The following is a 14,930-nucleotide window of genomic DNA, read 5'->3' on the forward strand; positions in this document are numbered from 1 at the left end:
AAAATCCATATTTGAACATAATGTGCTTCATAAGGACTGCACTAGGCAGAATGGTGTCACATACGTAATTATTGACTCTTGATTCAAAGATTTAACTCAGGGGTAAAAATGACTCAGTTTTGCTAAACTGTCATTAGCTGGTAAGTTAGTCTTGAGAATAATAATCCTAATAAATGAATCCTAATATATATATATATATATATATATATATATATATATATATATATATATATATATATATACAACCTTTAGAGACTTGAGACTGGGTAAATGTAGTGACATACCAAGAACAATTTGTGTGACCTAAAGTGACGTACGATTTCCATAAATACTAAATGATTTGACTAAATACGTGGTGGACGAAAAAAAAATAGTATGGCTGTAATAACAAAATGTTACTTTCACTTTGCTATATTCGTGGCTACGCTCATGCTAACAAATCCATTAACAGTTGTTTCACGTACACTTTTCTTCGTTCATTTTTCGAAGTAACAGTCAAAACAAATGTGCTGACTCTACTGCCAATCAAAACACAAGTCCACAGTACAGTATAGAAATCTAGAAACAGGAATTGAAAACTAGTTAATATAGTATACCCTGCAGATTTGAAATTCACCATGACTGCTGTGCCGTGGGGAGTTCTGTATGGATTAGGTGTGTCTGATAACAAAACTAGGAGAGACCAGGTGTATGCAAAAGCTGTATATCAAGATATCCGTTTTTTTAAAATAAACAACTTGATGTGATCCTGAATTCCCAGTGACACAGGCTGTACTTTACACCCCTGCTGGATTTGTCAGCAGTCTCTTACTCCAATAGACTAGGACAGCACGTACTACTCAAATAATGCAAGACAGCTTGGATGCCCACTGCTTACATACTAATGAAAGATGTCTTAGACAGCAGGTTGTGCTGACTTAACACTTGGCAAGCAATTGCATTTATTCAGAAAATGTCTCAATCAGATAGTATTTAAATAAGGGCTAGTGAGCTGGAAAGATGGTTTGATTTATATAATAGTCTTGCATCTGAACTGTGTAACAGTTCTCCCCGCTAGCTGCTGCGCACTGGCTTTCATTATTGATCTCTGTTATCCTGCATTGCCTGTGATTTAAGGCTGCTTCACCTTGGCTGGCGACTGCTGCACCCGCTATCATGGACCCCCTTCATTAGGATGCATGCTTTGATAACGCACTTTGAATAACATATGCAAAATGTTACCTTATTAAAAGACAAATTAAAAAATGCCTAATTACTACTACTGGTACAACACAGATTTAATGTATAAGAGACACAGCAGAATGGATTTTTTTTAGTTTTGTATTCTGAACTGCTTGTCACTTTCAACTGCACATCTTTTATATTTAGCATTTTCAAACAGCAGCGACATGTAATTATGACGTTATAATGACGTCTTTCGAAGCCAGACGTTTAAATTCTTCTTAGCGGTGACCTCTGAAGTGCTTTACGCTGATTTCGAAACTGATCTGGGTTACCGGCGGTGAAGATGCTGTGCTGTATGGGCTTGTTTTGTGCGTATTTGAAAACGTAAATAAATCCAAGCGAGCTTTTAAACTGCAGCATTCTGGTCTCTGAGTCTCCTTGCCAACGCTACTGCGTCACTGGGCCGTATTCTCATAGTGTAATTATCATATTAATTTCTGACATTCAAACAGTGCTCAGCGATAATGTTGCTGTTGCTAAAAAGAGAGAATAATTTTTTTTTTTTTAAAAAAAAGGATATATCGCGCCTTTAAAAGGTTTCACTGTTGAATTTTAAAATCCCATTGGTCCTGGCATGAAACACATTGAATTTTTTTATAGTCAATGTATAGTCACAGTACAGAGTTTGCTTGTAAGTTGCTGTGTAAAGCTACGGGCTTATTTGATTTTGTTAAAACTAAATCACGTTTTAAACCATTCATGATATTAAAGTCAAACCGAAACCATTTTACCAAAACCGTTAGACCGCGTCAGAGGTGTCACAAGGTCAAATGAAAGAGGACGTTGAACCCGACCATTACCAAGAAAAACAAACGTTCACTACTACGTGGCAAAATGAATTACCAAATGGAAGCTGACAAGCGAGTCATGATCACAGACAATTGGAAACTATACAAGAGTGATTTGTATTTCATACAGCCAATAAAAAGAATCTCTTTACATGTATTTACATTTTAGAACTTATTTTCTAATTGAAAAAAACAAACAAAAAAAAAAAAACATTTCTATGACCAAGGACGCTGGAAGTAGGGGAGCTGGGGGTGCTGAAGCACCCCCTCGGCTTTGCATGGCTTCCATCTATACAGGGGTTACAGTTTTGCTCAATGGCTTTCAGCACCCCCACTTTAAAAATGGTTCCAGTGCCACTGTCTATGACTCACAGTAATGCTTTTGACATTAATATAACTGCAAATCTGAGACTTTGTATCCTTATGTGATTAAGAGCATCAAACCTTTTTATAAAGTTGTTATAAAAGTGAACCTGTTTTTATTTAATCACAGACACTATGCCCTAAAAGCCTGGTAAAGTGCAGCAGTAAACTAATGCAGAAAGATCAAATGGATAAACAATTCTTGGAAATAGCATGGTGCTAATGGAAACCTAATGGGTTTTAAATAAATACAAACATGATGGCACATTGTTACAGTACTAAATGCAAACTGTGGTTATTTCAATGTAAGTACATCACTGTTTCAGAATAGTTTTTAATTGCTAATTCAGTTCCTGTAAGGGCCTGTTGACTGTATTCTGGCTGTCATGTTATGACCCAAGAGGTTATAGTAGACTCTAATGGTGTTCAGCATCCAGTTAGGGGATTGAGAGTGGTGCCCTTTCCCTTACCAAGTGATGATCAATGAGATTGTAATGGTGCTGCAATGTTTCGGTTCTTGGGGGCATGCATACAGCAAGGGCAGCTTCAATGGTATAAATGTTATGATATTGCATCAAGACCATTCTGCAATTGCTCAAAATCCTCTGTTGTTACTGCTGGAAAGTGGCCTGCTAATACCCTGGGACTATATATTGTATACAGCATAATACATGGCTTAGGGTGACAGTTTCTTCCAATATAAACCATGAAGATTGCCTTTGGGAAAGTTTTGAAATTTAGGCATTAACTTCTGACACAAACTTCGTAAACAAATTAATGTATTTAATACCTGCCAATAACTACGTCTTAAAAGCAAGTAAGAGCAGGAGTAGAGGACTGGCTGAAACGATCACTGAGGTAGTTTCTAACTGGAATAAACATTATAGACTTGGAATGTTGCATTATAAGGGATCATGCTTACTTTATAATGGTATGCCAATGGTACTGGTTTCTGTAAAGGCTGTGCTGTAAATGGCAGCACCATGCCGCAGAGATTTGAATGACCCTCTCTCTTGATAAGCTCTGGGCAGTACATAATTCACTGCTGCGGCACCAGTCATCTCTATAAGATTGCATTGGGAAAACGTCTGCCAGTGTGACAGATGCAAGTACAGGCCTGCCAATGTAAAATGCATTATTGTGCCAGTGAATAAAAACTTTGCCCCCGTCACAGGCAATACTTTCAAATTATTTTTAATAAACAGTTAGAGCGAGTATTGATTTTCTGTAAGAAGAAATAAACCTTGAGTAACAACAAGACAGCTGAATGGAGAAGCTGAAGCCTTTTAAAAAGCTGTGGAATGGCTGCGCCCCAGTTGGGTTTGTGCTTTAGCTATGTAAATATGCTGCTTGTTATATTGAGAAAAATATATTTCAATCATTTTTTGTAAGGGCTGCATACAAAAATGTCTTGGCATCAGTTCCAGTCCTCAAGCAGGAATGTCCCCTGCATCTGATACTAATACTGAGTACATGTTTACACACATGAACCATTACAGAGCAGGAGTCCAGTACAGTATCATAATCACAGTGTGTTACTGCAGGGTTATCCAAACTGTACTGCTTCATGACATTAGGCATCCTACCGTAGGATCCCTGCCGAATTAATCAAAATAAGGAGGTAGCATTTAGTTCTTACAATTCCCCACTTTTTTTGTTGTATAATGGTACAGAGTGGGCACTGAAAATTAAGATTATAAATGTACAATAGAGCTGACTTCAAGGTAGTAAGTATTGCATTTGAACCCTGAGCACCTAACAGTAGTGTTCCTGTAAATAACATGATTCCTCAGACCTGTGCAGCATTGCTATGCCATTTGGGAATTTGAGTGTTTCTGTATGTACCGCACCCCAGAAAGAGTGTTCTAGAGTCTCGACCACGGTGCACTGTTACAAATCTATTGTCTTACCATTGCTAGCAACTTTTTCATTTGTTTCTGACACAATTTCCTCAGTTAATAGTATTTCCTGTTGTTTTTATGTAATGCTGGGCGTACTGGTGGCACTAAGCACAAGGTCTTACCCAGAGTGAACACAAAAACGAATTAGAGAATTGAATTACAGAGCATTATTGTTTAATCTAGTTTGCCACTTCAGTTTTTCACAGTTTATGTTGGTGGTGCTAACTCTGTATTTATTCTCACATCTGAATGACTACGGTCAGCACTGACAGAAAGAATAGAGATGCACTACACAATTACAATCGCCTCAACTGAACCTGGGGACACATAAATCCCCCATTGTATATCTTCAAGCTAATTAACAAGGTCTATTCAGTATTCATGTTTTCCCATCTCTGTTCCAGCAAACAGTCGTTTTCATTCTTATTGCCTATTTTGTTCATAGCCTCAATTATATCTACAGCCAATCAGTGCATGGATATGGAAAGAGAAGCAGTGGATGGCTGGCATTCGCCCTCATCAACATTTATAGCTGCATAATTGGAAAGATATTTGAAAGCAGCTAGCAATATTTTAAAACACTGTTTCACCAGTTACTGTTATTTGGATTTTCTGGTATTATTCTATCCTTTGCTAGAAATCGAGCACACGGCATGTCAGTGTTAATTAATCCCAGCAGTTAATGCTTAGACACACACACAGTCTCTATGAGTTTGTTTTTGTTATTTTTAAAAGTGTATTGAACATCTTTTAAAATATATATGCCTCTAAAGCCCTTGACTGCCACTTCAGACTTATTGTTTCTTGTTGGGTTTAATTATATACAATTACACTCCATGATTAAATTCATGTTTTAATCTCTTACACACAGTTTGTTCACACATTGATAGGTACTGATTCACTCATCATTGCAGTTTATTAGCAGGTACGGGTGGGGGGGGGGGTGGCAGTTGCACTATAGAAATGCACCCTGAGGTAATCTATGGAAAGCACATAAAAAAAGGGGGGGAGTTGTCGTGCTAAGGCTTGGATGAAATCAGAATTATGGCTGTATCTTAGCAATTGTAAAGTACAGCTACAATATGGCAGCGCCATAAATTTTGTTTGAATTTAGGCCATAACTGATTGCTTGGCCAGCGTGTTTGTTGTTTTAATTTAATCTTAAAGCACTGTTTTAATATAGATCTGTGCTATCACTGGTTGTTTCAAGTGCCCATTAAAAGAAAAGTATTGATCTTATGAACTGGACTGGTTCCACCTGTCACCCTCATTTTTTTAAAAATAAAATCCAATGCTAATGATAGTGCTAGAAGGGAGGGGCTGTAGTTAAATTGGAACCTGGAGATCGTTGACAGGGCCTGGAGAGCCTGCATCTCAAGGAAATCCAGAGGTTAGGCACCCTCGCTGCCTTTATGAATAATGCTTTTCTGTTATAAATGTACTGACGGTACACCTTTAGTCTTAAAAACAATATGGAAGTCTGCATTTTTCTTTATTGGTTCTCATGCGTACCTGCGTACCAGTTATAAGGGTTGCTCACACACAACAACAGAGTAATGGAAGTTGGCAGGTGAAGGCACCAAAGAGAAGGTTTGTATACAGTTCCAGTTTTTTTTTCAAATAGATTTTTTTTTTCCCCATCTGGGGAAAAGTTACAATGTTATCTTGATGGACCGTTCAGCTTGATGAATTCTCTTTTTTTTTTTTTGTATTAAAAATCAATATGAGTAGGATATACTACTGCTATCAAGGCACACTGTAAGAGTTTGTCTTTTTGGAAGGAAATCCTCCATTTGTTTTCATTTGTTTGTTCATCTGCATTTTTGTCTTCAATTAAAATAAACTTTGGCCTGAAAAATTTGGATTTCTGACCCCTTTTGAAACACAACTGGGGAGTAGAGTGACATAGTGTTTCCACGTTTATCTTCACACAATATTTTAGTTTAGTAATCAGCGAGTAGCTTGAAATACTTACTTTGGCAAAAGATGGGAAGTGGTAAGAAGACTGCTACGACTACCCCTGTACATGGCAACAGATTCAATTCTAATGTCAAGTGATGGTTGTCCAAACTAATACCTTAATCTCACTGCTCTAAACCTGTGTTGGGTTTTATATTCTAGATGGATATCCAGTTAGAATCATGCACTTCTGTTTTTCAGTTCCTGAATCTTGTTGGTCAGCACTCAACAGTGGTTTCTGAATTTCTTTCTGTAACAATAAAAAAGACAATGCAATACCATTTGGATAAAATCAAGTTCAATTTTATTAAGCACAAACCAAACCTTAAATCCTGGAAGCTGAAATAGGCTTTTTTTTTACATTATTAAGAGATACTGTACAGCACACAAACACAATTTGTCAAGAGAACATAGCAAAGCAGTTCAGTTTTAAGCATTACAATTTCAAACCTTTATAACTAGAATAGCAATGAGAATGCAGCTATTGAATTCTGAATGGAAAAGACACCATTTTAGAGAGGAATAAAACAATTGTAATGGTATAAAACTAGCAAGAGATTACTCAGAACAGTAAATGAACAGCTCTTTTTTTCAATTAAGTTGTTTCTTGATGGTTTTACACTGCATTGTACCTCTTTGAAAACGTGACTTTGCTTTTGCACGTACTTGGTTTAAATAGGGCAGAAACAGCTCTATTTAAAATCTAACCATATGTTATAGTCCCCACCCTCACTTTAGTGAACATAACGGCACAGTCCAAGAAAGAGGGACTCATTTTACGTCAAAAATTGCATGTGTCCAATATATACCCTGCTTCAGCAAGTTCCTTTTAAATTCACACAATAAACACAAACTGTGTATCTACAGGAGCTTACAGCCTCGCCCTTCAATCCACTAGCCATGCCTAATATGCTAGTAGGGTACATGCACGTTATTTATATAGCTTCAGTATACTTTAGTTGCACTGCACTAAAGATGGTAACTTTGTAAATCAGTTTCTACATCCTTGTGTTCTTTAATAGACATACATTTTGACCTGTATCCAAAACCTGATCCATAGATCTTTCTTTTGTGACAGTTTTTGTATGATTCAAGGAATATAGCACACTGTTTTAGCTGTTGGTAGAATTGTGTAGAATTAGCCATTTTTTTTTTTTGGGGGGGGGGGGGGGGGGTTAATGAAAAAGGTTTCTATGGTGGCTTTGAAACTTTTTTATAGCAATACTGAAGATAAAATAAATGATTTTCAAAACCAGAGATAAATCTTTAAATACAGGAGGATTCTAATAGAAAATGATCAGAAGATGATCATTCAAGAATCAAAACTATACTAAGCAAACACTTTCCACTGTTACAAAATAAACATGAATTAAACGCTCAATTGCTGAAACCCGTGAGGAGTACATATTAGATTCCTACCTCCCTGCTTCTTATTCAGTAAGTCAAAGCATTTGCTAACTTTAAGAGGTCGGACTCTCACAAAACATTCAGAGATAGTCAGGCTTTTCGATTATGCTGATTAAACATTTACTGCAATTAGAGAAAGCTTGCTCAAATTGTAGTATTCACCTGTGGCTGTATTTTGAGCTGTAGAACATGCAGAAGATCCTACCCTTCTAGAATGTTACCATGATAAATTTCCAAGGTTATTTTGCCATTTTCCCATGCTTTTGCCACCGGTATGCTAAGGGTACTGTTGCATATTTTTTTGAGAAAATATATATAAACTAAATATAAGCTAGTACGAAAACCCTGTTAAGTAACCTGTTTTTTTTCCCTACAGGTTACAGATATCACTGATAAGCCTCTTTTTTTTTAATCTATCATAATGCAAATATTTTCAGTTTTATCCTTGGGGGGAGGGGGGGAGTCCAGCGCTAATATTAGATTTTGACTGTTGCAAAGCTAAAAAAAAATTTCTTCTTTAAAAATAACTAAAACAAAAATGAAAATTCAAAGTAAGTTTAACATGTAAATATATATTTTTTTGTATTTCTGCTTACAGATTTTACATAGAAAGTATTCATTAGAAGTATAGTGGTGGCCTTAGCGCTCTCTAGGGGTGCTGCACACATGTTATTCTTTGAATCATTTCAAAACGGGGATTTCAGACTGGAATTTCATTTTCAGGAGCTGTGTGGGTACAGACAGCACAGTCAGTTGTTATTCAGAATCCACCAGGAGGCTGAAATGGAACGAGAGATTATTAAAGTCAAAATCCTTTTGTGTCTCTCTCTGATATACAGGCTCTGTGTCTGATGCTGCATACAAGCTCCATTTTTTTTCCTGTGCAGCTCCAACACTGAATACATGTTTTGCCTATTATGTGTGTTCTCTATCATTCTCTTTTACCGTGCTTTCTAAATAAACAAATAAATATGGGTCCGCTTCTGAAAAGACTCCTAAAAGATTAATTTCTGACATGAGGTAGAGTGAAAAATGGCCACTCAGGGTGTTCAGCTGCTCCCTCTGTAACTGTGGTTTTGTGCAGAGGGGGAACACTTCTAAAACCGCCTGGTGGATAAGAGTCCTACAAGAAAATGATTTTGTTTTAAGATGAAAGAAAATGTTTTATAAAGCCTTGTTTTTTCCACTGCTTCTCATAGCCTACGTTCTTCAGGCTTGTGTGGGTGTACATTGTTGTTTCTTTTACCCTGTTGCTCGAATTGGATAGATCTCATCTATATGTCCCATCGTCTTGTGATTGAGAAACTCACCTGGAAGCAGCATGGTGGTGACAAGCTCAGGGCTCTCCAGGAAGTCAATGACACTGCGCTGGAACATCTTACTAGCATTCGACTGGAGATAGCTGGGAAAGAAGCACAGCCAAGAGGTGGATCAGCACAGTCACAGCCACAGCTTCACTTTGCCGTCATCAATCTTTATTATGAATGCGGTAGGTCAGCTGCAAAGCTATTAATTCCACTATTTAACTGCAGACAGTCAATTGCTTGTGTAATTACACATGTGTTTTATTCAGTAATTACATTTTAATAACACAAAGAGTTAAATAGTGGTTACACTAATCACACAATAAATCACAGAGTTATTTCAATCTAACGAATCACACAAAAGCCAGGTTATTCATTTACCCATACGAGGGCTTGTCCAACACTATCGGGAACACCCCCCAGTCCTTCAGAACTGGCCCTTTCTGTGATGCCAAGGCAGCCTATCAGAAGCAGCATCATTTTGTTGTAGAATTTATTAAAATTCAATCAAAATTCTTAAGTTAAATTAAGAAACAATTGGAGACAAATGTTTTGGCTAGGGCCTTCTGGTACTAAAGAACACACTGACAAAACCATTTGTCTACTTGACTTAGTTACTTATATGTTTAACCTTCTTTGCTATGACTGAATACCCCAGGCTTGTTATGTGGGATTCAAATCAAGATACACTTCATGTATATACTCTACAGAAGGCACTCTTACAGTAGTGCAGTATGACAGCCCACTCCTTTTGACTGATCGGAGAACAACAAGGGATACAATGGAAATATAAGCATCTGCTTGAGAAGGATGTATCACAATGAGTGTCCAACAACCAACAGATCTATCATAAGCTGTGTGTTTAAACAGCCTGTCTCACCATGTCCATGAGTTTCTGTCTTGCCAGAATTCATACATTATGAAGCAAGACTCTTCAGGCAGCTTCTGCACCGAAATACTGGATAGGAGAAGAAGAAATGAGGTTAGGATATTCTCTGGAGGTTTATTACACACTGGAATGGGTAAATGGGTTTGAAATGAGCAGTCTTAAAGAATAACTATGAGCATCTTAAAGAATATATATATATATATAATATATATATATATATATATATATATATATATATATATATATATATATATATATATATATATATATATTTCAGTAGAATTAATAGTCGTTGCGTTATAATATAATGCCAGACAGCAATATACGCCAACGTGGCAGACATCTTAGTCTCTGACTATTTTTAAAGACTCACTGCAAGCTGCTGCTCTGACTGGCTGTGGTGTCAGTGTAGCATTTGAGAGCCTTCCGGAACTCTTCCAGCTCCTCCTCCATTACAGGCATCTGTCTCTGCACCACCAGGATGTTCTGCGAGCAAGTGGAACGGGAGTGGGGATTGTCAGCTTGCACATTGTGCTTTCAGGTAGATTAACTAGTGCGCACGATCATGCACAACTATGCAAGGACTGTGCACCGTTACTGAACCTTTAGCAGTCACACTTCAGTTTAAAGATTTGTTTATAAAACATCAATTGTACAAAGATGTCCTTCAGGATTGTGATGGTGGAACAACAGTTTATTACATAAATAATCTGTACAGTCGAAGGATTTCACATGTAAAAAGTATTTATAATCTTTCTTATAATATCCTAGTTGCATAGTTTATAACTATTTAATAAGATTTATAACACCCTCTATACCCGATTTACAGATATCCTACTAATTATTTGTTATTGATCCTTAAATTAAACTTTTACTGAATTTGCATCAGTGCAAATGTTACTTACATTTTTTGCTTGCAGTGAAGAAAAACATTAATATGTTAAAGACATAAATAGTTTAGGTACAGGTAGGACCAGTCAGGGGCAAATAATCACTCTTCTTATTTATATCTAAATATGTTGCTGTTTTTTTCCATGGAAAAAAAAAAAACCTGAGCGACAATAGTTTAAAATGTTCAATATTTAGGCTAATTAAAAATGGCAGGAAAAGGCACAGAAGCACCGTGACAACTCTCAGCTTTGTAAGAGCCCAAAATGGTGTATTCTACAGACACAGAAGCACCATGACAACTCACAGCTTTATAAGGGCCAGCGATGGTTTCTTCTTTGAGAGGCTCCAGCTTGGGGCTCTGAAGGAAGAAAATAGGAAAGCGGTCAATAGAAAAGTGTTGCTCTTAGCCCTGTGTACCAGTGGTCCTGCATTTTAAAAACATCTTCTAAAAGTCTCAATCACTACTTTTGTGTGCAAAAAGTAAAAAAAAAAAGCAAAAGGGTTCTGCAAAAATAGTACGTTGAATGATTACCAAACATGAAGAGCACAGGAGTCAGTACCAGTAAGTGATGACAAAGAGTCGTGCAGTGTTCACCAACCCTTTAATATAATGTGCTTCAAAGCAAACATACTGCAGCATAACATTGCTTAGATGCATACCTAGCACTGTACTGCAATGGTAGTAGCTGTGTGTGTGTGTGTGTGTGTGTGTGTGTGTGTGTGTGTGTGTGTGTGTGTGTGTGTGTGTGTGTGTTTTGATCATTTCGAATTCACTGCAGTATCAGTGCTTTGGCAGTCCTCCCCTCTAAACAGATGGCCTGTCCTCCTACCTTACACTCCAGCTTGTCAATGAGCTGCTGGAGTCTGGAGATCTGTGACGCCCAATGGTTGTCTGGCTCAACAGAAATCCCTACAAAAAACACAATATCCCTGTGAAAAACTGGTATCTAACCAATAAAAAAAAAGATCATAGAAACATTTGGCTGGAAGCCACAATAACCAATTTGATATGTAGAAAGAAAACTGCATTAAATGTAATATTCAGTTACCTATGCTCTCAAGGGCAAAATTCCTTTAGAAACGCCTCCCCACATTAGTTCTGGACTCCCTCTACAGCAATGCAGCTCCTGAACCAGATATTTTATGAATTGGGTTCCCCTTTGATACAAAAAGCAGCTTCTGGAAAGTCAAGTGATGGAGATCCTTCTTCTAACAGGACCTGGAACATTCCGTTTTTCATGATGGACCAAAACTTATTTCCATAGAAATGGGTAGGTTAATAAAAATAGTTGGATACTGTTTCCCTGCTTTTAGTGAAGAACTTTCTAAGTACTGCTTTCTAAGCGCTGCTAATCCTCTGATCTGAAATGTCATCAGTCTTACAAAAAGGAAATTGCAAGAAAAGAGTTGAAACCCAGCTAAAGAAAAACAAAAACTAAAAGAAAGAAGACGATGAGGGGTTTTCAGCCATGCCGGCTTATGCTTTGCTAGCTGAACACCACAAAATTTAAAACCTCTTACCCATCATCCATTTGATGCTTCACCTGTCCGCATACAGGAATGATTCCAAAAGAATTACAATTGCTTATCCTTCTCTGTAACTTCTCATGTGTTTCAGGGAACATTAGCGTGCTGCTCTGGCCTCAGCGACTCTACACTGTGGGGTACCTGAGGTGAGCATGCCTGAGTAGGGGTCTGTAGGGGACAGGCACACGTTCTTCTGGGTCCTTCGGCCACATCGCCGTCCAGTCCGCTGCACAGAGAGAGCCTCGGTCTTCTTCATGACCGTCCTGCAAGCAACACAAGTAACTGCTCAAAGCACAGTAGGGGTTATCTGATAATGAATAACATGTGGTTCGTTCTCATAGATTCTAATACCCAGGTGTCATCGGATGTTACTCATGTACTACATACCTGAGAGAAAAAAAGAAACTTCAAGCCGTCAAGTATATCTTATTGCATGCTATTGTAATTACAAGGCTTAAACTCCTTCTGAGCAGTGCTTATGAGATTGTGTAAGAACCTGTGCATTCCTTTTGCTGTGGAACCGGAATACAGTTTACCTATGCTTTAGTAACACAGCAGCAGAGCCAGCTCACCTTCCTTTGCAGCTCTGCTCCTCCACCGCCTCCATAGCGCACTCTAGTGAGCCCTGAAGGGACTGTAACTGGCTGGACGTCTCCCGCAGAAGAAACCGCGTCACAAACTGTCTCAGCTGAGAGGAGCTCTGATATTCCTGGGGGGAGGGGGGAGATCACAATTAGTGCTAACCCTCAGATTTGTGATTCTGAGATGATTTAAGTTGACATTGAGAAGAATGACAAGAGGTTACAGAGTTCAATGTGGTGGGTTCTGTGCTAAATCTGGAATACCAGTTTATTCAGTGCATCCCAGAGAAGTATATACCTGCTTGAAACGCACATTTGATAAAAGCATGCGAAAGCACTTTAAGCCCCTCAGCTGATGAGTCCCATCAAAATATTTGAATTAGAACAGAAGGTTTGGCAAAATTATCATTGCACTTTTTGTCAATTCATTTAAATAAAACTGAGCCAAATTCAATAATAGAGCCTATTCTTGATTACGCCATCTCAACCCCATCCCACTGCACGAAATTACAGAAACGCAGTTAACCACATCAAACTCTGCTCCGAAAAGTTTGTGAAACGTTCAGTCATCTAACCTCCTGGATTGAGCCAGCACAGTGCTTTAGAACACGTTGCAGTTTATTAAAACATTAATATAGGACACAGAGAGAAAGCCTCCAAGCCTTACCGTCCCAATTGGTGTGTGTTTCTGGGTCACATTTTTCTTTTCATTATTTGTTGTTCACATACCTGCATATGTTATTTTTGGTTGTCATTTGTCCTAATTAGCCAGCACAAGCACAAACTGGGAGTTAGTTGCGCAGGTTTTTGCACGAGAAAATTACTCAATTTGGAAGAGTAGTATGAATCCTTAATTGACTGGTCTATAACCTGGGGGTGCAAACATTATGCAGCTATGAGACATTGCTGGAATTGCTGCAGCCTGAATGGATAACTTTACATAATTACTACATGATACAGTGTCTCTAGTAAAGCTTTTGAAACAGTTTAACTGTATTAAAAGTGCATTCGTTTGGGGTGTACAGCTAGATTGCAGTAAGACAACAGCCGCAGCTAGAATGCAAGTACAGAGTGGTGTTAATCGCTAGCTTAGCTCTTTAACCTGTTGAAAAACATCTAAACAGCAGCTATAGTCCAATGAATGTGCAACAGGGCTAGTTAAAGTCTGCAGCTCGGTGCTCTGCTGTTTTCTCTTACACAAGAGTCAAGAGTGTTATAAATATATACTATTGCCAGCTGTTTTCCAATGTTTCCGCTCTGTTTTCAATCAGTCTGCGGCTAACACTCTTCAGTTATGTCCCCTAACTTTCCGCTCCTGGAATGCTAAATGATTCTCAGCACAGGCAAATGCACAAAACCAAATAACAAAGGGTTGCTCCTAATTTACCTGTTGCTACGGACGATTAATTCTGCCTAACCTCACCCAGCCTTCAACCAGAAGACCTGAGGCCAGTTGACTTCTGGATTAACCCTGTAACAGGTCACTATTTTCTAAGCCGCCGTTGCTAAATCATTTGTTCTGACCCTTACCCTCCCAAAGATGAGTCTTGCTGTGTCAGAGATTGTATATCACAGCTTGAATAATAGTTGTACACGTTATTGGTTTTCAGTATGCAGTACAAGCCTCCCTGAAACCTGCTTTCTTCTAACTCCTCCCAGCCCATGTATTGAGCGTTCTTGTACATTTCACAAAACAAAAACCTTTCCAACTGCATGCCCCTGCTTCTGTTTTTGAGATTCTCAAGACAACCTCAAAGCCAGCCATTCAAGTGACTTTTTTTTTTTGTTTATTTTGGGGGAACCAGAAAAAAAACAACAGCACACTTATTGGTGCCATTCTATTTTTACTGTACCCTGCTAATGTAATGTTTTGTACAGATTAATGGTGGTACTGCATTATCTCCAGTCTTTTTAAAGGCACCAGATCACAAGTATTCCTAATGAGGTAATAAGGTTAACTACAAACATGAGGTTCCTGCTAATCTGATTATTTTATTTAATTACATCACAGTGCACTGACCTATAATCCGGAGCACGCTGTCATACTGAAATGCATGCTGATAGCAGATGCTAAAACCAAACTTGAACATTTACAG

The 14,930-nt window shown here is 38.1% G+C and overlaps 1 protein-coding gene across 1 annotated transcript in view; it reads right to left on the reverse strand.

The window, feature by feature from the left end:
- Nucleotides 1–8,160: 8,160 nt before the first annotated feature.
- The window catches only part of LOC121297831 (N-terminal EF-hand calcium-binding protein 1-like), a 31,613-nt gene continuing 24,843 nt past the window's right edge, over nucleotides 8,161–14,930 (reverse strand). The window contains exons 6-13 of the mRNA XM_041224349.1: nucleotides 12,826–12,962; nucleotides 12,395–12,516; nucleotides 11,557–11,636; nucleotides 11,031–11,084; nucleotides 10,209–10,321; nucleotides 9,827–9,904; nucleotides 8,953–9,044; nucleotides 8,161–8,420 (exon numbers count right to left, since the gene is read on the reverse strand). Of these exons, the coding sequence (XP_041080283.1) occupies nucleotides 8,392–8,420; nucleotides 8,953–9,044; nucleotides 9,827–9,904; nucleotides 10,209–10,321; nucleotides 11,031–11,084; nucleotides 11,557–11,636; nucleotides 12,395–12,516; nucleotides 12,826–12,962 (705 nt within the window). The 3' untranslated portion in view covers nucleotides 8,161–8,391. The remainder of the gene's footprint in view (nucleotides 8,421–8,952; nucleotides 9,045–9,826; nucleotides 9,905–10,208; nucleotides 10,322–11,030; nucleotides 11,085–11,556; nucleotides 11,637–12,394; nucleotides 12,517–12,825; nucleotides 12,963–14,930) is intronic.

The sequence above is a fragment of the Polyodon spathula genome, chromosome 23 (assembly GCF_017654505.1).
Source record: "Polyodon spathula isolate WHYD16114869_AA chromosome 23, ASM1765450v1, whole genome shotgun sequence".
Classification (NCBI taxonomy): domain Eukaryota; kingdom Metazoa; phylum Chordata; class Actinopteri; order Acipenseriformes; family Polyodontidae; genus Polyodon; species Polyodon spathula.